The sequence below is a fragment of the Leiobunum rupestre genome, chromosome 5, assembly GCF_980474605.1.
Source record: "Leiobunum rupestre chromosome 5, qqLeiRupe1.1.hap1, whole genome shotgun sequence".
Lineage (NCBI taxonomy): Eukaryota > Metazoa > Arthropoda > Arachnida > Opiliones > Sclerosomatidae > Leiobunum > Leiobunum rupestre.
Genome location: NC_143388.1, coordinates 18,217,924 through 18,241,632, shown reverse-complemented (window position 1 = coordinate 18,241,632; position 23,709 = coordinate 18,217,924). Strand labels below are relative to the sequence as shown.

Below are 23,709 nucleotides of genomic sequence, written 5' to 3'. Positions count from 1 at the left end.
CCATTTGAACAGAGCTAACATCTCCCAGTGCTCCACCGCCCTTATGGGTTACAAGAGCCGGACCCCGACTCCCCTTTAAAGTCACCAGTTATTGCACACTCTAACCCATTGAGGGCCTGGGCACACGTACATTCGTTATCTATATTTTTATACCCCCGTACCGTATATTATATACATACCGGGGGCACACGTACATAAGGTTATGTATTTGTACCCCGCCGTTCCGCTGGGCACTACGGCGGCACACAAGACAAAGAGTCATGCCGGATAAAAATGCACTTTGCGAAACAAACGTTCGGCCAGTGAGACAGCCATAAAGACAGGCTCACATATGGCAAACAAACGCCCTCATCATGGCCCAACAAAAGGCGACACCATGGGCTGCCCTAATTCCCACCCTCGCACAGCTGAGGACTAGAGTGACTTCCTCTTCCACCACACAAATCCTCCCCAGTAGGATATTGAATGCCAAGTATGGAACACCCCCGAGGTTCCAGTGACCCAGCGCCCCGATCACGAGACACCACCTCGAGGACTCCAGTGACCCAGCAAACCGGGTGTGGACCGCCCCCAAGAGCCCCGCGACACCGAACGCCGGGTGTGGAGCCCCTCAAGAGCTCCAGTGACCCCATCAAACCACTGGATAGGAACAGTGTACCTGTGCAAATCAGCCGCAGGTTATTAGCCATACGTTGCCCGGCTCTCGCCACGAGGAGGCTTTGCAGTCAGGATTTAAGAGAGCCAGGGCACACGTACAGGAAATATACAATAAGGATTGTCAATCCCAGTTGCGACTTTGTCCGAAACTTACTAGTAACCACATAACATTAGGAAGTTTTTACGCCATGAAAGTCAAGCTTGCAACTCAAGTTATGAGTAATACAGTAGCAATAGGAATACAAGGATGATAAAATACGCGAAAAAGTACTACTACTACTTTTTCGCGTATTTTATCATCCTTCTCATAGTCCATAGGTGGTTTCTTCTAACTTAACTTATAGGAATACAAGAATTAGTTGGAGAAAAAGCGTCTGAAACAGTCAATTTCATAATTATGTTCAACCGTTTTTTCGATTTTTTTAAATACTAGAAATTTTGGAGAAGGCAGGCGGAAAAGAAATGGCGGCCTAATACCATATACCTCACTAACTGATCTGAGATTCAAAGTTAATATAATTAGGGGTATTGGGAATTTGAACTTGATTTTATTATTATTTTTTATAATTACTATAGGGTTGGAAGAAGAGTTTCTCGGTTATCTGAAAGATTGGAAAACCGATGCGGATGCATACCCAAATGCCTCGACTGAAGGCAAAAATAAGATGCAGTTAAGTCGTGAGACTTTAGAAGGTATTCATATAACAGCTAATATCGCATTTTGAAACCCTAATCTAAATTTAAGAATAGTCATTCAAAATATTTAAATTTTTTTCCTTTTTAGTACATTCTATCGTGGCAGCAGTAAAATTCCTCCTAGGCAAAGGAGCCGAGTTTATACTGACAGACAAGTTTAACCAGGACCGCCTCGAAAGGCATTTCGGTAAACACTGAAGAGCGGTGGGTTGCCACGAAAACCCAGATCTACTTAATTATGAATACAGTTAACGAAAATTTAAAATCTTAAAACCTGTAATTAAAGGGCCAACGACTGGTAACACAAGCAAATTTTAAAGTTACAATAAACTTTATTTTCAAATTTATTGTTGAGATAAATATTTCACATTTAACATCGAAATGTTACATAGTAACAGTTAAAAATCAGTAAATTAAAATTAACATTAGAATTTATTATTTCATTTCAAAATAGGAACTTTAATTGAGTTTAATATTGTATTTTCAAATTCATTGTCGATACCTATATTTCATAAGGATACATGTATTTAAAATTTTAGTATATTTGAAAAACAGGAACTTGAAAATAGCATTGCACAATTAACACGTTTAAGTTCACAGAATTTAAGTTAACTGGCTACGCCAGGCGTTCTACCTCAACGAACAGGTTCTTAAAGGAACGAGGCTTTTGGTTAAAAAAAGTCAGTGACCTGCCGAAACCTTATAAGGTCGCTCTCCACACACGGGACGTTTGGACGAAGGACCCTAAATCCCTTTTAAGGCGTCTTCAAACTTTTAACACTAAATGTAGGAAGGTTCTTGGAAGGGCAGAGGAACCAACTGCCATCAGTTGGATTTTCCAAATGGATGGTGAGTCGGGATTTTCTAATTTATTGGTATAAATTGAAAAAATATCCCATTCTTTCCAGGAAACAAATGCCCTCCACCATAAACAGAAATATTTTAAAATTATTTCTGACACTTTTCAACAGTTGGCTGAAGGAAAAAAATGATTTTTTCTCATTAATATCAATAAACCTTGGTTATACCCAGATTTTTATATAATTTTTGATTGCCAGTTGCTTGGTCGCCAACAAGAGCCTTGACTATGAGCTCGATATCTCTTAGGTACTTCAGTCATTCATGAACAGCTGCTTCAAAATGTTCCCGGAAGTAGCCTATGGGATGCTTCCATTTCAGCTTCAAACCTTAAACCATGAAAACCAGGTCTTGATTTGCGTATTGCTTTGCTCTTCCAAATATTCCATTATCTACATAGCCTTCTATGATGTCACTTGAATGATCATATGTGAATTTATTTATCAAACTCATTTCGTCAAATAAGAGTGTTATATCTCTCTCACATTTTTTCTTATTTTGAAATTTAATTTTCATGGCTTGCAGGGTTTGGTGGTCGAAGACGGGCAATTTCAATGTGAGCCAGTCATTTCTCAAGCGTTCATTTTGTAGGTAGACACAAAACTGCTCTCCACATTCTGTATGCTTGAGGGCTGTGATAGATGAGGAGATAGCACATTTCTGCAAATTTTTGAAATATATTTCCCTAATTTTTAATTCGGAGTTGAAGAGTTCTTCAGCAAAACCGTTTACAAAGCAATTCGCATCAGAAAGATTGGAAATATTTGGACCATCCGCCAATTATTCTTTTAATCTTTTCAATTGCTTCTTTATTCTGTGAATTTTAACATTTTGTTTATTTAGTTTCTTAAGCAGTCTGGCTTTTTTCTTTGTTTTCAATCCTTAAACTTGCACAGACTTATTTTCGCTCTTATTAGAATTATGGACCTCAATTTCTGCTCCTATAAGATAAAGATTAAAAATCATTTAGTAAAATGAATTGCATTAAAAATATTAATATGCATCATTTTATCTAATCATTTTCATGGTTTTGATTAAAGACGATGTTCAACTGATAAATTTAAAAGTACTCTTGTTAGAGTACTGAAATTTGTTAGACAACCTCATCGTGGTTGAGGGTCTTTAGTTTGAAAATTTCAGCTCGTCTTCTACACGTTATCAACTTAACGACCGTCTTGTTTTTGGCCTAACATTTCTCGACTTCCTATTTCGCAAATCAGATCGAGTCAAATATAGTAAACCATAAAATGTGACGGGGACCAACTTTCTAATTGGAACCAACTTCGTAACTCTTACGGTTCTCAAGTTAATTTTCGAACGACCTTGAAGACATGGTTCAAGGTCATTGAAATTTTCATAGTTGGGTGACCCCCTGAGCGCTCCATAACAACCTAAAATTTCAAAATCGTAGCTGAAACACATTTTGAGATATTCGCCCTGGTCCATTTTTTAGTTAACACCCTGTATAATTGATCTCTAATCTATTGAGGAATGGCTAAAATTACGCAAAAACAAACGTAATATCAGAAGTTCTAATAAACTCCTTCGGGGGAAGTATGTCATTTCTCATTAAACCCAGGCTATTTTGATGATAGATCATCATTCTGCGATAGTTCAAAAACCGCGGGCGCTTACCATTGGTTCTTAGTATTATCAGAGAGTGTATAGTATAGAGAGGCGCCTCTCTTTCAAAAATCCGTCGCATGAATTTTTTCGCTAAAATGTCCACTAGTCTTAGACGTTTGAGGGCGCTACTAGCCTGCTATCACCATTCGCCTCGAGCGGCGTGCGATTTAGGTATAGAACGACGCAAAAAGTTTTCTATTTATTGGATAATTTAACATCAATAAATCTATTAATATGTATTTATCGGCGATAAATTGTCCGTCAACTAAGAAAATTAAGTCTCGTTCATTTTTTTTTAAGTTACCAAAGGATAAAGAACGGTGAATACGCTTTTTTATTAGATAAGCTTAGGCCTTGGGTATTAGCCCAGCTGATTATTATTATTTTATTATTATATTCACTTTCAAACTTTTAGTTCTAAACTGTGGCTGCAAAATGTCAACAATTACAAACTATAACATAAAATAAATGAATATTTTTACACAAACCATACACTTTGTTCTCTCTATTTTATTGACGATTGTTTCATGAATGTTAAAACCAGAAATCGACTAACTATTTTTTACAATAATGAATATCAAATTTCAGTTTCCCCTACGCCTATTAAAAGTAGAAAAACATCTACCAGGAGAACTTTCTTCTTAATATTTATTAATAATTAATTATTCCAATAAGAAAATACGTTGGCTACACACAGGGCCAGAGCTAACGGGACAAAACAAATTCTCCAATTGCACAACTACGCTTGCCCTAATTAATCAAATTATAAAAATGGTAATTTCAATTTTAAGTCAAGACTTTCTAGAAAATTACTTTTGGTTATATTCGTCAAAGAGGAGGCAATAGAGATCATCTGAATTCTCAACAATTTTGGGCAGCATACAGAGCTGCATCAGTCAATAATCTCTTAAAACCTGCAGATTCAAATTGCATCGATGATTTGGAAAACTTCATTTTAAACAGATTCCTTTTTTTGAGGAGTTCTGCATAAATAGTACCCTTATAAAACAAGATCTTGATCACCAATATACAAAAACACAGAAAAGATTGGACAGAAAACTATTAAAAATACAACACTGAACGTTATTTATCCATGCAAAGATATTCGTATTGAATTACCATTTAGTTCATATTTACATTACTTGAAAAATTAATTATTTTATTTTAAATTATATTATTATTATAATTTATTTCACTCCAATCTAATTTATAAACTTCCTTGTTAGAGTTCTTCTGTTCCTGACCAAGTCTTCCTGTTCATCTAAGACTTGGCTTCCCTTACAATTTCTCCCGATTTTTTTAATTATTAAAAATATTGGAGTTTTTATTATTGAAATATTGTAATTAGTAATTTTTTTGTACTTACATTTCTAAAGAATTCAAAATAATAATTGAAGAAAAAGTTATTGCAGCTGTTTTGTTTTTATTTATAATTGATTTTATTCCGTGGCGCCATCGAACGTCTAAGACTAACATAAAGGATCGTCTGCTTCTTCTAGGCGCTCGCGCTTCAAAAACGTACGACAAAATTTTAACATTGCAGGAATAGGAAGAGGCGCCTCTCTATAGCGAAGCGACTTTACCCTCTCTGGTATTATGACGGATTTTGGGGGGGGGGGGAAAGCAGTACTGGAGGTAGCCACTGGGGGGTTTTGGGCTTTAAAAATAAAATGGCTTCTTTAGACCGAGCTGGAGGCCACAATTATTAAATGATTTACTGTTTTTCCTTTACAATGTAATGTAAGGTAATTTTTACATTGAAGGTAGTTTAATTAATTCAGATAAATAAAAAATATGAAACAATGACAGGGATCTTTGGCAGAAAAGAAACTTGAGTCTACAGTCTTGAGGATAAAGTATGTTATTTTGTAGCTTTGGCTGTATGTATTATATTACTAATTTTATCTGGTTTTCATTAAAAAATACGATAAATCTATTAACTATGAAATAAAAGTTTTTGTTGAAGACTGTTTCGAAAAATTACCAACTGAATCAACTGAAGGAAAATAAATTAGCAATATTGCGCAACCTGAGACCAAGTCTTATTTAGTAAAAACCAGACCTGTTTACGTTTTGTATCCAGGATAATGACAATAATTATTTAATAGTGGATATATATTTAAAAACATTATTTAAAATAATATAAATATTATACATTAAATTAATTCAATAACTAAACACTTAAGTATTCTTCAAATATTTTCCAAAAGTCACGTATCTTCCTCTAAGTTAGCGATTAGTTGGAGTGTTATTTTTTTGTAAAATGTTGATCACATAAATGGTAAACTAATTGTATAACAGTATGAAAGCTTTAAATAATTTTTTCTCTAAAATATTCTATTAAGATATAATCATGACAGAGCTGTTTATGGAGGCTATGAAAATTTAAGTCATTACGGACGCAACCTTTAAAGAAAAGAAATAGATATTATTATGGTCATGCTGAAGTTCAAGCCAATTAAAATTAAAAAGGAGATAATTTTGTATATTTTACATTCAATACAATTATATTTAAAAAGTAATTTTGGTTTAATTAAAAAAATAAGAACACAGCATAATGTAATTACATAATAACATAAACACAATTATAATCAGTAAGGTATGAAATCCTATGTTTAAGGTCATCTGGGCATTTTTCATGGTTTTTATTTGACATAAATTAAATATATTAAATAAATTAATAAACCAATAAATTTATTGTTTATCTCTTTTTCACAGTTGTTCTCGTAGGATAATAAACATATGTTCAAACTAACTTTTAAATAAATATATAATTCACCTTATAATTAATTTAATTTTCAAAGCTAGATTTTTAATCCTGGATGTTACGTATTCACAATAGACATCTGGAACTATTTACTTTGCCAATTCTTTCACTTACTTATGATTATTTGTAGAATTCCTATAAATTGTATTTCATGATAAGCTGAAGTTTTTAGAAAAACAACCATATTATTTTCTCACCATATTTTAAAATACATTTTCATTCGCACTCTTTCCTTTTCAAAGATATTAAATATTTAATTTACTAAAATATTTTAACTTATTAAAAAAATGGCTTTCATAATTTTATCAGCGATGTTAAACGTCATCCAAGACGCGTTATTTTAATGATCTTTAAGTATGCCGACCGCAGACGACGGGCGGCGAACACGCGTATGGTGTAGGATTATTACCATCCGCGAGTAGGACGCGTTTGTATTCCGCCGCGTTTCAGTAGAATAAACTGAAGTGCAATATGTCCCCCGAAGGGTTTATTATGGACTTATGGTAATATACAACTAAATTAAAAAATGAACCAAGGCCTACTCTAATCTCGTTGCGGTAACAAAAATTCGACAGTGGGGATGATAAGGAAAGCCTCTACCACGCCACAACCCCAGTAACACACGTAGTGCGTTTATTGGTCGAGTAGAGGTCGCGTTGTCGGTTAAAGGTCGGAGTCGGTTAGTGCACATCACCCCGACTCAAAGCCGCTTAATTTCTTTGCCTTCAATATAATTTGAGCAGCTGAAACCATTGCTTTTAATTGTGAACAAATTGGCAAAGGTCGGTCAGCCCGATGACACTCTTAAAGCTCCCGAAGTCCGATTTTGGGTCGGATATGCGTCTGTTGATCGGGAAGGATTGGAGTCGGTTAGTGCGCTTCACTCCGACTTGATGCCGACTTATATGTGCGTATGCTTTCAATATCCGTCGCAGCTGGGCCGACTATAATTTTAGCAGCAGTAACCCATGGGTTTTAATTAAGTTGTGAAAAGCTGGCTGGCCCAACGCCACTCTTTATTAGCTTACTTAGTACGATTTGTAGTCGGATATGAGACTTGCTGTCAGGTCACACCGGCCAAGGCGATTGTAATATTCTTTATGGTATTATTTTAAATATCCCGCTTTTAAGAATAAATTGTTCGTAAAAAATAATACAATAAAGAATATTACCACATATCCTTCTCTTTTCTTTGGTGGACGGGCCGACAATAATCAGCGCTGTTGCTTTGCCTTCATTTCGGTAAAATATTCCTACAGTAGGGAAATCGTCCACCGTCACCTTAGCTGGACCGACTTCAATCGACATTGGGCCTCCCAAACTTGGACCATTGAATGGAAATATTCTTATGCAGGATAAGTAAACGATTTGAAGAAAGCACGAGGCTGCCTTACCATCGCTGCCGTGGTACAGGTATTTGGCAAGTGGGAGTCCAGTTTTCGATAGATATTCGTTTAAAGTTGGGTAGACGGTAAATATTATGATAATGTTTACATTATCCCTAGCAGCACAAGCTGGTCCAAAATTGGTTTTGAAGTGGTAGTAAAGTCGGTTAATTGTCTTGGTCGGCAGCCTACCAAAATTCGAACTTTTAAAAGATTCATCTATTTGCGTAATATGGTAAAATGTTTGTTATTCTGTGACAGTCGGTAACATAGCGGTACAAAACCGTCGGGAAAACGTCGAAGGTAAACGATCGCTCTACTAGTCGGCAAATTTTCCACATTATTTGTCAGACGACTATCCAGAAAATGGTAGGTACGACATTCAGCCCCGAGTTAAGTTGGACATTGGTTCAACCGACATAATACCGCCGTCTGTACTTACCGTTGGCCCGACTGTCTTAGAGATTGGACCAACGTTACATTCACTTGTGAAATAATCGTAGGTCTGACCATATACCACCGTTAAATTAAAACATAGCCTGTGTTTTGCTGACTAGAACCGAGAGGCAGCTCACTCTAATTATTATTTGGACACTCTTGTATGATTAAATCATGATTAGATTAGATTAGATTCAAATTAGATTTGTAGCTTTGGCTGTACATAAGATTGAAAATGATTAAATCGTGATTAACATTTTAATTTGGACACCCTGCAACAAAGTGATCTGCCCCTCGACTAGAACATAGAAGTTCATTGTTCGCGATTACAACGTTAATATTTAGTAATCTAAATAAGATCGTTCAATTAGCAGTGTAAAATAAGAAGTGGGGGGTATATTATCGGACCTACCATTATTTCACAAGTAAATGTAACGTTGGTCCAGCGTCAAAAGCAGTCCGGCCAATGTTATCTACATATAGGAAAACCGTCGGCGTGCGGTACACACCGATGGATGTATCCGTTGGGCCTACCATTAGACAATCGGGTCAACCTGGTTTTAAGATAATTGGCCCGACAATTTTATACTGCCATGATATATATAGATCGGCATGGCAACTAAATCGGTCAGAATAGCGAATATGTATTGATCGAGAAAGTGGTTAAATAATGGTAGGGACGCCTACAAGAAGTCGTAAACTAAGGATTGACAGGAAAGCTTTTTTAAGGGTGGGCCATCTGTCCCATAATAAGTCGGGCCAACATCGCCATTGTGACTCACAGTCGACTAAAAAATAGCCAGTTTCTGTGAAATTTCGGATAGTTTGCCGACTACAATCCGACCAAGTCAGCCGACCAATTTTAGACGACGCCGGCCCGACCAATATTTGCTAAGATTTGGTTAATATATAATATTCTTAGATTAATGCAACAGAGTTATATTATTCCATATGATGACTAAAATATTCACACAGTTAGAAAATGTTAATGTTTAAAGTCGGAGACTTAGGCAACCATAATTTCTTATATTATTTATATAGTGAAGCTATTTAGGAATTATTGAAATTCCATGTATGAGATTTGGTGACCCTTGAAAACGTTTAAAATAAAGATGAAGAATGCTTCTTGGCCTCGGTTCAGTCATTTTAGTATTTAGTAAATAAATATTTAAACATAATTCAATGGCTTCTATTTCAACCTAACATTATAGTCTTAAATTAAAATAAATATTATAATCATTACAGTTAAATAGCGTGACGCTTTCATGAGGGAAATAACTTCCATTAAAGAACTTAATTGTAATTCCTAATAACTTGGGAACTGTTGGCCCTTCTGACTTAATTGTTTTAAGGGAAGGAGTGTCGGCAAAGGCCACGGCCATGGGCCCCAGCCCTTGAACCATAAGTGTGGTCCCTTTCCTGATGGTCCCATGGTATTTTGCTCCACCTTCCGGCCCTGCCTTACTTGTTAAAAATGAAAGGAGTACATACCATTAAGTTTTTCTTCAATTTAGTTCTTAACGCGTTTCAAAAATTTCTTTTACCGTGGGAAATGATAAACACTTTCTTTTATAAAATGAACTTTATTAAATTGAAATTATTATTTTTTTGCCAAAATTTAATTGTGCCGGCATATTGAAACCGAGGGGCAGATCACTTTGTTACAAGGTGTCCTAATAATCATGATTTAAAAGTTAGTCATGATTTAATCATTTTTAATCTTTGTACAGCCAAAGCTACAGATTTAATTTTAATCTAATCTAATCATGATTTAATCATACGAGGGGAGTCCTAATAATCATTGGAGTGAGCTGCCCCTCGATTGAAACCATAAATTCATTTTTCATCAGTTTTCGGTAGGTTTTTTTTAACAATTAAAAGAAATCCTGAATGTTATTAAACTTAAAATTAATTAAAGGGTGGTTTTCTTTGACAGTTTTAGTAGGAATGCACCGATATGGGTACAGCCGATATATCGGCTATTCTTAATATATCGGACGATATATCGGCGGTAATATCAGACGATATATTGGCCGATATTAACAAAGTTATCCATCATGACAGTACTGCTTATGGTAAAATCATTGTAAAAGACGGTGCAGTACACTGTCATACCATTTTATTCTAATTTTTCTAGAAATTTTTTTAACTTGATACATATTTTCTATCGCAAATCGAATATCATTGTTTTTTATTTGTTTACAATCGTAACTCCCTGTCTTAAAAAAATGTATGATCTAGCTTCTGAAGTCTGGAATACGTGGAGCGGCCAATCCAATAAAATATTATGAAATTATTTTTCTAATGCCGGTATCGGCCAATATCGACTTCGCTTAAGCCGATGCTGGCCAATACCGATATTATAAATATATATAGACCGATATATCACTCAATATATCGGTGCATACCTAGTTTTTACAAAAGAAGTATAATTAATAAAAAACCTCTACTTCATTAAAAAGTTATAAAAATGGTTTTCAAAGTTTCGGTATCCGAGCATCATTATATTTTTCGCACTGTCTATTTACCGCCGATTTTTGGAGGTAAATAGAGGGTTCACTATTTACCACCGAAATTCAGGAATAAATATACATAATCTACTTACCACCAACAATGGGGGTAAATAGCAACGGCTTAAATTTTTACCTAAATCCAATTGAATTCTTAGGATATTATAAATTGAATTGCAGATAGCGCAACGATATTGGAACTTATTTACCATAAACATTCATCAGAAATTTATAATTTGGCTGGTTTTCGGTTGTATTTGTAAGTGTACTGCCTAAGCGAGTTATCTTAATCCCCTGTAAAAAAAAACAAATTCGTATTCATTTTCAATGATAAATAATGATATGGTATATGAACATTAATATTAATATATAGGACAATGTAGTTTTGCGTGTTAGTTTTTTATCGTAATCCTAAAACGTTCTTATAATTTTTAATTTAAAATTTATTTAAGTCCTTATTTATCAATTTAAAATATTATGTTGTTGACTTTATTTACTGGGATTAAAATGACGCGCATAGCTATATTTTATAAAGGACCGTAAACCAGTCAAATTCAAAATTCCCGCCAACGTTATTCCGAAAATGAATGCTAATGTATTTGCTCTATCTGTGTTAGAATTTATAGTCATCTACATAAGATTGCAGCTGGTTTGACCTTAACATTGACGGTATTCGAAGAGTGTTTCCCTCAACTTCCAGTATCCGTCCTTGAAAGTAATATATGTACCCTTTTCCTTCAACACGAACAATAACTTATTGTACGTGAAAATGAGTATTCGTTCAAAGCTATTCTTCAAATAAAAGTAAATCCTTATGACACGCTTAATTAAAAGGGAATATTTGAAAGACTAAGCCTTCCCTCGAAAACGCTAACGGGGAAACTTGAAAGATTGAAGACGTAGCTTTATTATGTACTAAGAATAATAATAATAATAAGCTAGGCTAATAACCAAGGCACAACCTGAGGCCCAAGTCATATAGCAACTTTAAATGCCCTATTCCAAGATTTCTCATTTTTAGCGAAACCGCGCAGGGCCTAAAATAATGGGCAGTTCTGACCGTTTTGGATGGTTCTAAAACTCGGATTTAGACAGTGCTATTTATCGTGAATTTATCGCAAAAAAAGTATGAAAAATTAAAAATAGCTGATGACTTCATGAGAGATGTCGCGGTCGACGGGTCTTTCCGGTACATCTCGACAAACGCAGCCAATTTTGCTGAACTAACAAGGAGAGTACCCAGGTGTTTATTGCCGATTTTGTTCCAAGTCAGGCGTCATGTAGACCTATATGACATATGAAATTTCCCAAAAGGAGACGTTGCACTACCCATTCGATTTGCCATGGCAACCCAAAATGTTTTTGGACACTTCAAACAAAAATAAGATTTTTTCCTTATTTTACACAAACATTGTTACAATTTTACCCCCAAAATGTTCCAATTTACCAAACTTGATGAAATTTACCTAAATGTGGGCCAAATTACCCATTTCGTGATTTCAAAATTAAAAAAAAAAATCGTGGCTAAGGACCCTGTGAAACCGAAAATATCCCATGCTTTTTTAAATGGAGATTTTTTGGTTTTAAGTGGTCAAAAACATTGCCATCGCAAATCGAAGGGCTAGTGCAACGTCTCCTTTTGGGAAATTTCATATCTCATATAGATCTACATAACGCCCTTTTTTCTGTCATAATTTTATTAAAAAATTCTTCTGTTACAAATTCTGAATTCCAACTGCTTTTATAGCTCATTGTTATTATTTTTGGGGGTTTAGTTTGTGCTTAGTTATTTTGTTTTGGCCAGTTCTAAAAAATGCTGATTTTAGCCCCTGAAACCACGGATAAGTACACCTCATCACAATCCAAATATTCTGTTAAAATGAAAATATTTTATCGACGTAATAGTTTCAAAAACTAGATATATGTCGTATTTAACCCCACTTTATAGACTCTTAAACGCGCCTTCCCAATCGACCGCCATTACCTTACAGTCTACGGGGAGGGTGATGAAAAAACCGGTTTTGGGGGGAATAAATTTCCGTGGTAGAGGGCTTGCTCGTTAGTTGTCTGTACGATAATGGCGGCGCCCAGTAAACGTTTCTTAAAAGAGTGTATATGTTCTCGTCCGAAACGAATTTTGAAAATGTTCCCAGCGCAAAACACAGGCAGTTTTTGAGATATATTTTATATACTTCTGGTTGAAGTTTCTTCTCAGTGAAAAGAGAGTCGAGTACGTTCGTATAAATTGTTTTTACACACAATCCAAAGGGATTTGTGTGTACTAGTCCCACGTACAGTGTAGTCGATGCCGCCGAAGACCTATTCCGCATCACGTTTCAACCATTAGGTCTAGAATAGTCGGTGATATGTCAATCGAAAGCATATGGCATGCCCTCGCGGTAGTCCGTTATACATTTGGGGAATCGGAGAACAAGAAATTAATCATTTTCCTATTTAAGTGTTTTTTGGCGATTTTTGCCTTAAAAGTTACATATTTTTTTTTAAATTAAAGAGCGACTTGAATTTTACATTTTTAACTAGTATACGGATCATTTCTGAACTACGTTTTCGGTTGCACAAAGAAATTTGACCTTTAAGTGAGATTTCTGGCCAATTTGCGGGACCCCACAACCGGCGTACGCACTTTTGTCATGTTTGGATTGCGTACCAATTGTTACTGGCGCCATCTAACTCGTTCGCGTTACGTTACCTCATTTCCAAAACCAGGTAACTCGAAAAATTTGGCTTGTCTAAAAATTAATTTAAATGATCGTTTTCGTGTTTCGCTACTTTATTTCCAAAACTAGGTAACTCGAAACATTCGGTTTGCCTAAAATTTAATATAAATTAACGTTTTCGTGTTTCGCTACTTTATTTCTTAAACCAGGTAACTCAAAATATTTGGCGTATTTAAAAAAGTAATATAAATAAATATTTTCGTGTTTCGCTACTTTATTTCCAAACCAGGTAACTCGAAAAATTTGGCGTATTTAAAAATTAATATAAATGAAGATTTTCGTGTTTCGCTACTTAATTTCCAAAACTAGGTACCTCGAAACATTCGGTTTGCCTAAAATTTAATATAAATTAACGTTTTCGTGTTTCGCTACTTTATTTCCAAACCAGGTAACTCGAAAAATTTGGCGTATTTAAAAATTAATATAAATGAAGATTTTCGTGTTTCGCTACTTTATTTCCAAAACTAGGTACCTCGAAACATACGGTTTGTCTAAAATTTAATATAAATGGAGGTTTTCGGGTTTCGCTACTTTATTTCTTAAACCAGGTAACTCGAAAAATTTGGCGTGTTTAAAAATTAATTAGTTAAAGTACAAGATGATTGAAATTTTTTTCAAATTAAAATTTATTATTATATAAAATATAGCTATAACATCGCGGGGATTGTGTGTACTTAAATGTCCGTGACATCTTGTTATATTTTTGATGATGAGAAGGAAGAGCGAGCGGTGGTTTCGACCTCACTCACGGAAGACTCTCTCTTTTAAAAGCACGTCTCCTGGAGCCGCCACTTGAAGTAAGCCTTCGTTAAATTACTTTTGCGCTGATATTTAGTGTTAGAACAGTTTTTTAAGGTTTTTAGTTTACAATCGTGATTGTAGTTAAAGGGGAAATTAAGTGGCGACTTTCCGTGATTTTGAAATTGATGGAATTTTGTAAATTTGTAATCGCAAATAGAATTGGAATGTAAGGAAAGTTGTTGTGGACCAATTGGAATTGAAATCAAGCTGAGGTTCAATATTTAGATTAATATAATAATATAATACAATATAATTAATATCATAATATTAATTAATATAATAATTAATATAATTGAAAGATAATTTATTCTAACTGTCTATTAATTACTAGGTCGTAGTTATACAAATTTTAAACTTTAGCACTAAATTAGCAATTTTTTCACGAACGTTTTTAGTGGGTTGGAAACACATTATCTCCTTTTCAAATATTTTGAAACAAATGTTTGTAAATATTTGTGTATTACTGTAAGTGGACCTCTAAGTAGTCAAATGAATATGCTCCCTATTGAGGAATTACATGTATGTGTACAAATAGACCTATACACTCTCCGGATTGTGTATTCACACAACCTTGAACTGTCGAAGGCGACGTTTCTCTAAATTCTATTCCCGTTTAGAGAGAAAAGTTACGGGTCGATTAAGTTGGCCCCTGGAATTCCCCCTTCCCCTACCCGAGCCGCAGAGGTTTAGGAAAGTGGTTTTCCCGCTCGACCTTACTTGACGCTACCAACTAAATTTACCCTCCCCTCCCAATATAGTTTCATTAACGACCGCACAGCAGCTCTGTGTCCGAATTTGTTTTCAAATCTTTCATTTTCCCGGGAATCGGAGATATAAGTTTTGACATCACATTTTCTAGAAAGACGGAGATTCTACCTTGAAAGGGCTAATTTGGCTACTAAGAGGCGTTATTAACTTAGCCGCTTTGTGAAGTTTCATCGGTTCAAATTTCATAGGTATGAGTGCACCTCTGGTTCTCGTCACCGGCGCAACTGGTTACGTCGCGTCGCATGTCATTCACGTTTTACTCAAAAACGACTTTCTGGTCCGGGGGACGGTCCGCAATTTACAGGACAAGAAGAAATACGCTCACTTCAAAGATTTGTCGCCCGAATACGAAAGGTAAAATAAACCAAGAATTGACCTCCATTACGCAAAACGCCACTCATTCCGATTGCATTTGTATTATATTAAGTTCTTTAAAAAACCCAAAATTATGGTATAATGAGAGGGTGCCCTAGTTTTCAATTTTCAAGATCACCGTTTTAAAAGTCCGGAAAGCCCAATTTATCAAATTTATTTTAATTGAGATTTCAATATGTAATATCGTATAATATATATATAATATATCAGCTATGGCACCACCTTAGGCCTAAGTTATCAAGCGACTGTTAAAGCCATTAATTCAAGTGGCCGGGTGGTGGAAAGCTACCCTTCATGCCACTTGAGCCAACAGCATTATAAGTCGCTAGATGGCTTGAGCCTAAGATGGTGCCTTGGGTATTAGCCTAGCTGTTAATTTTAATTATGTATTATTATTAAACTTTTACCATTAACTTCAACACGTTTTTGAGGTCATAATTTTGAAAGTCGATAGTACAATTTTCAAGGTCGGGTTATACTACAGATCGATAGTAGCTCATCAGATACATGTAAGCTCTTAACCTATATGCGTATTCATGGTGAAAAGCGGTTTTAGCAATAAGCAGTGAAGGTGGGTTTATGGAGAGAGAAAACCGGATTTGACGCCGTTCTAGCGCATTGACCCCTCCCGAACAGAGGCACGTCTTAAAAAATTCTTCTCCTTTCACTAGTTCTGGATCATACTTGAACGGTGGCTGGATGTTAATTATAAATTATATACACGACTAAAAAAAACTTATTAAGTATATTATTTGACTATTCCAAATTACACAATTTCCGATAATATTTCTTTAGACGTAATTCTGAGTGTTTGTTGATAGAGCTATTAAAAATAATGCTAAAGTTTGCATTCCAAAAAGCTAGAAAAAAGCATTAATTGTGTATTTATTACAACACGTAGTGTAAAAGTTTTTGACTGCATCAATTTATTCCGTGATTTCTAACATAAAGTTCGACGTTATTTATATTTCGACACTTTTTCGTTGCAGAAATCCCGTGAATCTAGTCGAAGCCGATCTTCTTGATGATCATGGTTGGGATGAAGCGGTTGAAGGTTGCCAATACGTCATCCACATCGCGGCTCCGTTTCCAAGCGAAATGCCTTCGGACGAGCAGGATATCATTCGACCAACCGTGGATGGCACAATGCGCCTTCTCCAAGCGTGCGCCAAAGAAGCCCACAAAGGAGTTCTCAAAAGGGTCGTGATGCTCCAACACATCTCCGCCATTTCTGGAGAGCCCATTGAAAATTGTGGCCGTGTTTACAACGAAGATGATTGGACTGATATTAAGTACGTGGGAACCTGTTTGTAATGCTTTTCCGTGATGCACATACATATCTGATAATTGCTACTTCGAAGGTCGATACCAAAAACCCATTCCAGCTAATTGGTGATGACTCACTTCCCATGTAAGAAAAACGCAGATGCGTACCGATAGGGGGCAGATGGGACATGTTGAACCGGGTGCCAAGCTAGTGGTTTTCTAGAGTAAAAGGCCCTAAATTATTCCAACTTTATTCGTTGCTTATATTCAAATGCCCTTTAGACGCATTTGACGTTTTGAATTAATGTGCGCGTAGAATTTAGTTTAAAGGTTATTAATGACAGCTGGATAACTGTCGAAGAATGAACTCTTCTAGATTTCGTCGGGAATTAAATCTGTATAACAGAACAAACGAGGTAATATGAAGGGAAGAAATTAATATTTATTCCTAATTTCTGTTATTAATATCAATATTTTGAACTGGGCGTCACAACCCCTGGGTACGCCACTGAAATACCCTCCGCGTTGGTTTCTTTATTACACCGTTTAAAGGAACCAAAACTACTCCCTTTAGGATACGAGACTACTCCTTTAAGGGTAATAAACTACTGCCTTAAGGGTTCTACAATACTCCCTTTAAAGTGTTAAACTACTCACTATAAAGTGTTAAACTGCTCCCTTTATGGTTCTAAACTACCACCTTCAGGGTTCTAGAATATACTCCCATTAAAGTGTTAAACTACTGACTTTACGGTACTAAATTACTGCCTTTAAAGTATTAAACTACTCCCTTTATGTTACTAAACTACTGCCTTACGAGAGCTACACCCTACTAGGTGAAAATCACTCTATTTAAAGTGTGATATAACACCGTTTATACACCTTTTCAAAAAGGGTATAAGAAAAACCCTTAAGGGTGTATATATTAACCCTAAAGAGTGTTTATTTAATATTTTAGACCTTTAATATTCCATTAAAAAACACCTTTTTAAGAGTGTGCTGTATCATGAGGATCGATACGTCTCTTGGAATATGTTTTAAGCACTACACATGAAAAGAGAAAAAAATTACTTAAAAGGGAAAAGCTACGAATATTTAGTTTCGGTCATTAGATAGCGAGGGAGGTCTCTCAGTTTCGCTCTCACCGTGTTGATAATGTAAAAACGATTATCTAAATTATCTCTGACGGTGGGCTTGCGTGTCCTTACTTTCAAAATACAGACTTAATTTTTTTAGCTCAAAGTAAATAAAATCAATTAATATATATTTCAAAAATGATTAGTTCGTAATGGACCATATTAAAATCATATTTTACAAGTTAGAATATTCGCTAAAGTGTAACTTAAATTAATTAAAGGACCAAAATTATAATTGCTTCTCTAAAGTGAAAGTAAAACCTAGTTGTCTCTTATGGTAGTAGGCTTCTTTGGATAGCCAGTCTTATCTGGTAACCGAAAATAAAATTTCCTTTTAAGAAGGATGACACGTTGATTCGTTTCAGCGCACCATTAGTGGACGCTGTTGCCAAAGCTAAATCTATTGCGGAACGTAAAGCTTGGGATTTCATGAAAAGTCAAGATCACTTCGATTTCACTGTTATTGTTGGAAGTTTTGCCGTATCACCCGTTTATAACAGTAAGATCACAACTAGTCAAGAGATTCTGTACAAAATGATGGATCGAAAGACAATGCCAATGATACCTGAATTATGTGTGCACTTTTGTGACACGCGGGACTTAGCTGAAGCGGCTTTCCAAGCCCTGACGGTGGACAAAGCCGCTGGGGCCAGGTTGCTGTTTTCTCCTTGGATCTTGTGGACCAAAGAAATCGCGGATATATTGCAAGAAGAATTTAAAGAGCAAGGGTAAATTCAGTTTAGTCCTATTCTAAATTTTTGAATTACAATTCACCAAATTAATAATTCCATTTTCGTTTTAAATTATTCATTTAAAATAATACTTTAATCTAAATTATTTTAAGCCTCATTTAACGTTATCGAAAACCGCCTCGAGCCTGCGAAGATAATTCTAGTTCAATGTTTTAGCCTAACTTATCTCGTTAGGGATGTTATAAACTTCTGACCAGTGGCGTACACAAGGGGGGTTTCCGGGTCCAGACCCCCACCTTGGGCCTACCTTTGACTGTACTCAATTCCCACCCCCTTCTCGACCTCCTCTTAACATTCACATACTTTGACCCCCCCTTGACGAATTTCTGGCTACGCCACTGCTTCTCACGTATATTTAAATTTTCTGTGTTGTCACGAAAAGTAGACTCATTTTTTCTCGTCCTTATTTTCTTCCAAACGCTAATCCAGATTAGATAAATGACGACATATTGCGGAAATTAATTATCTAATAATCGCCGGGGATAAAACTAAACAAATTTTTATAAGAGTAACATACGCCATCGGTAAGCTGTCACGTGACTAACGAGCTAAAATCCTCCACCGTATAACATAAAACACCGTGAGAGAGATGAGTGTAGAAAACGCCTATAAAAAAAACCTAAGAGTCGAAGCATTTATAGTGAACTCTGCTCACCCCAACCGCCAAAAGCAACGACGCGGGGAAATGACCTTCAGAACCAAACAGAGAAGAAAATGAAATCGCAATTACTTTTGCCTCACTCGTTGGCGCGAAAAAGCTGTTAGTGAAAAGCATGCGGTGGGCCTCCGTTTTCGTAACGGTGGAGAATTTAAAATCAAGGCATGCCAGTATCTACATAGGCCGCGTTCAGTGACGCTCAAAGGAGGTTATATTGTTAATTAACCGTTGATCTCCGTTTGCAATCGTGACTCCACGTCTGTTGAACGCTTTTTTACGATTGTTGTAAATTTTATAAAATATCGTCTGTCGTGTCGTCTGCAACTAGCCTTTCCGCGTGCTGTGACGTCACGATTTCGTTTATCAACAAAATCATCAGCCGCTTATTTCGTTGACTCTCCGTTTGCACGCGTGGCGTCAATATCGGAAGTGAAAAAAGTCGTACAACAGTTTGCTGTTACTGAACGCGGCCATAATAAGAAGCGCTTGGTCGTCGTCGTTCGAGCCGGCCACGTGACTATTATCTCTCTCGAACTTCCCTCCCTCTGGGCGTTTTTTTCGTTGGAGGTCGCCTTACAAGAGTTGGTGTGAAAGTCCGAGCTTCGGCTTGTCGTTTTGGGTTTGAAGAAAAACGATGTGACTTTCATTCTACGCGCTAATGAAGTTACATAACAGTTTTTATTGGCGGTATTTATTATTAATAGTATGGACAGTATTAACAGTATTCATTATTAACAGAATTGACAGTATTAACAGTATTAATTATTAACAGTATTGACAGTATTAACAGTATTAATTATTAACAGTATTGACAGTATTAACAGTATTAATTATTAACAGTATTGACAGTATTAACAGTATTCATTATTAACAGAATTGACAGTATTAACAGTATCCATTATTAACAGAATTGACAGTATTAACAGTATTCATTATTAACAGTATTGACAGTATTAACAGTATTGACAGTATTAACAGTATTAATTATTAACAGTATTGACAGTATTAACAGTATTCATTATTAACAGAATTGACAGTATTAACAGTATTCATTATTAACAGAATTGACAGTATTAACAGTATTAATTATTAACAGTATTGACAGTATTAACAGTATTAATTATTAACAGTATTGACAGTATTAACAGTATTCATTATTAACAGAATTGACAGTATTAACAGTATCCATTATTAACAGAATTGACAGTATTAACAGTATTCATTATTAACAGTATTGACAGTATTAACAGTATTAATTATTAACAGTATTGACAGTATTAACAGTATTCATTATTAACAGAATTGACAGTATTAACAGTATCCATTATTAACAGAATTGACAGTATTAACAGTATTAATTATTAACAGTATTGACAGTATTAACAGTATTAATTATTAACAGTATTGACAGTATTAACAGTATTAATTATTAACAGTATTGACAGTATTAACAGTATTCATTATTAACAGTATTGACAGTATTAACAGTATTCATTATTAACAGTATTTTGTGCCTTTGTGGATAGTGTGTAGTATTTACATTTAGTGGATAATGTGGTGTGAGAGGCTTTTCAGTCGCACGACTTACACTCTAAGCGCTATTTAAGTTAAATAACAGATTTTAATGACAGTATTTATTATTAAATTTAGTGGATAGTGTGGTGTCACTGGTGTGATGTCTGACTTCTTAGCTAGTGATTTAGTGGGATCCCTTTATAAATCTCCTCGCGTGGCCTTGATGTCTAATTCGAAGTCCAAATATGTGTGCTGCCATATTTTACAAACCATGACTATTATGGTCGTTTGTGCATAGGCCGTATATTGTATTTACAGAAAGAAAATCAAAATTTAATTTGGCATTATCTAATTTCCAAACCAGAGAGATATTTATTTAGTATAAAATCTAAGATTACCGACAATATTATAAATTATTATTAATTTTCCGAACTGGAAAAACTGTTTAGAGCTCTTACCGGCTAAAGCCTTAAAGGTGCAAAAAAAAAAAAGATTATTTCTATCGAAAAATGAACAAATTTTTTTTCTTACCGATATATCTAAATATAAAATTAAAACTTTACTCTCTCTATCTCTGCACTTCTGTTGATAAATTCCGGTTGTTATTCTTCTTATTTGTATATTCAATTTTATTCTTATAGATATAACATTCCACAAAAAACTGCCCCGTATTCGGTTTTGTGGATTGCAAGTGCTGTAGACAAGAAACTCAAAAACTTGCTCAGATTTTTCAAGAAAGAGTTCAGTTTTGACAGTTCTAAAGCTCTTTCCGTTCTGAACATCAACCCAAGAGATCCGAAGAAAACTATAGTCGATTCCGTTTACAGTTACATTGAAAAAGGAATTGTGCATAAAACTAAACAATATCAGGGACAGAACAAGTAAAAAACATAACTCGAAAGGTGGTTGTACTTACTCGTTTTCCACTAAATATTGATTGTAAATGAGCTAATGGTGTAAGCCAAAGGTATCGCACACCAACCAGTTAATATTTTAATTGATAATTAATATGTAGACAGCTTAAAAATTTATAAACTGTAACGTAAGAAGGTTTTTGAAAATCAAATGTTTTTGCGATAATTGGGTAATATAAATTAACGAAAATGGTTATCAGCTTAAATAGGTATTAAACTATGCAACTGTCGAGACAAAAATTCCATTTGAGCTCCAAATTAATTTTCATAAAAATAGTTACTTGTAAATGTTCTATTTGGTCTAAATCAAATAGAAATAAATAGATCTAAAGTAAAATGATTAAAACGAGTCCCTCAAATCGTACTTGAATAAAAATCCGCCTGTCTTATATTCCCTAATATATTCTGTTTAATATATTTTTTAGTTATTAAACTTTTCTCAACTTGTAGTAAATAATTTTTAATTTCCATATCATGAGTCCGAGATATATTTAAAGGGCTCCATCAGCCTCGTAAGGGGATGACAGTGGGGGGTGAAATAGCACTATTTTAACGCGGAAGGAGACACATTTTGGGTAATACGAAACTTTACAAAACACGTGATCATTTCGCGGAAATTCGGATTTCGATATAGGTCGCACCGTCGCAACGGGCGGAGTTTTTGTCACCTTGGCCTAGTTTGCTTTTATTGGAATTTAATTAGAATTAATATGGAAAGTTGTTCTTGTTCAACGAATTGTCTTAGTGATTGATTTTATTTTCATTTATCATATATTTTATTACTACCATTAATTTCATTCCTTGACATTGTTAAAACCGAAAATTTTAAAACAGACTGGCGAACTCGCGGAGGAATACTACGCGGCCATCGTACATTCGTTTAGCGCGACGTGCGCCCTCTAGTGGCGGTAATCGAAATCAAAATCCGGACTATCTAGGGGGGCGGTGCAAGTTTCTCCCCTTACGAGGCTGATGGAACCCTTTAAGAGTAAATGTTTTGAAATTGAACATGTTCATAAGGGTGTTTACAAATAATGAAATAAATAAAATACTTTATCGGATCTAACTCCCCTTGTAATGAAGATAAACATTCGTAAATACCCCCACCCCTAAATTAAGTAACCAAAACTAATACCCTATTAAAATAAAGTCTTAAACTTTAAAGCATAAAATTCCATTCAAATTTAAGCTACGCAATATCTTCCAGAAAACTGAACATACCATTATAAATAATAACATAATGTCTGGACACCTGAATGCATAAAATCATCGTGATATGTTATTACGTTAGGCGTGTTATAGCTAGCACCATGTAGAAAGAAAATTAATTTTTCGTAAATGCAAAATACCTCCATAAAAATTCCACGGTCAGAGGTAATATTTGGGAGATCGATGGCGTGTGCTTAAACATAGGATTCGTTCCAAATTCAAATATGACAATAACGCGAACAGGGACTCTGGGGTTCTGCGAATTGCCTTAAATATGTACTTGAAACTAATCCGAAAACTAATTTACAAGAAAATCGAACTTTATTTAGGAATTGTAGATTGTATTTTTAATATTGCCATAAAGCAGGGTTAGCATGAGAGATAAGTGGGTGCGTCTACCGATAAGGGGGCACCTGCGGGCGGGGGAAACGGGCCCCTATAGGGGCCCCCATTTTGCGGCAATATTCGGCAGGTCAAAAGGTTAGGTCAAAAGGTTAGCTGTTTTACGAGGTTGATTTACGATGTTAGGTCAATAGGTTATCTGCCCCTATGGACACGATGCAAACAGCCGTTAAATAAGAGTGAAACAGGCCCCTGTAGGGGCCCCATTTTGCGTACATTTTCGGCGGGGTCCAAAGGT

General features: G+C 35.3%; 1 protein-coding gene across 1 annotated transcript; it reads left to right on the top strand.

The window, feature by feature from the left end:
- The first annotated feature begins 14,409 nt into the window (after window positions 1–14,409).
- On the top strand, window positions 14,410–22,016 carry LOC149943701 (uncharacterized). The gene is made up of 5 exons (XM_090176151.1): window positions 14,410–14,472; window positions 15,433–15,598; window positions 16,609–16,911; window positions 18,387–18,749; window positions 21,588–22,016. The coding sequence occupies exons 2-5, from the start codon at window positions 15,435–15,437 to the stop codon at window positions 21,829–21,831; spliced, it is 1,074 nt and encodes a 357-aa protein (XP_090032277.1). The 5' UTR covers window positions 14,410–14,472; window positions 15,433–15,434; the 3' UTR covers window positions 21,832–22,016.
- The last annotated feature ends 1,693 nt before the right edge of the window (window positions 22,017–23,709 follow it).

Excerpts from the sequence above, each read along its gene's own strand:
- LOC149943701 (XM_090176151.1), top strand. The coding sequence starts at position 15,435 with ATGAGTGCACCTCTGGTTCTCGTCACCGGCGCAACTGGTTACGTCGCG. Across the intron at positions 15,599-16,608 it reads TTGTCGCCCGAATACGAAAG|AAATCCCGTGAATCTAGTCG; the intron begins GTAAAATAAACC and ends TTTTCGTTGCAG. Across the intron at positions 16,912-18,386 it reads GATGATTGGACTGATATTAA|CGCACCATTAGTGGACGCTG; the intron begins GTACGTGGGAAC and ends GATTCGTTTCAG.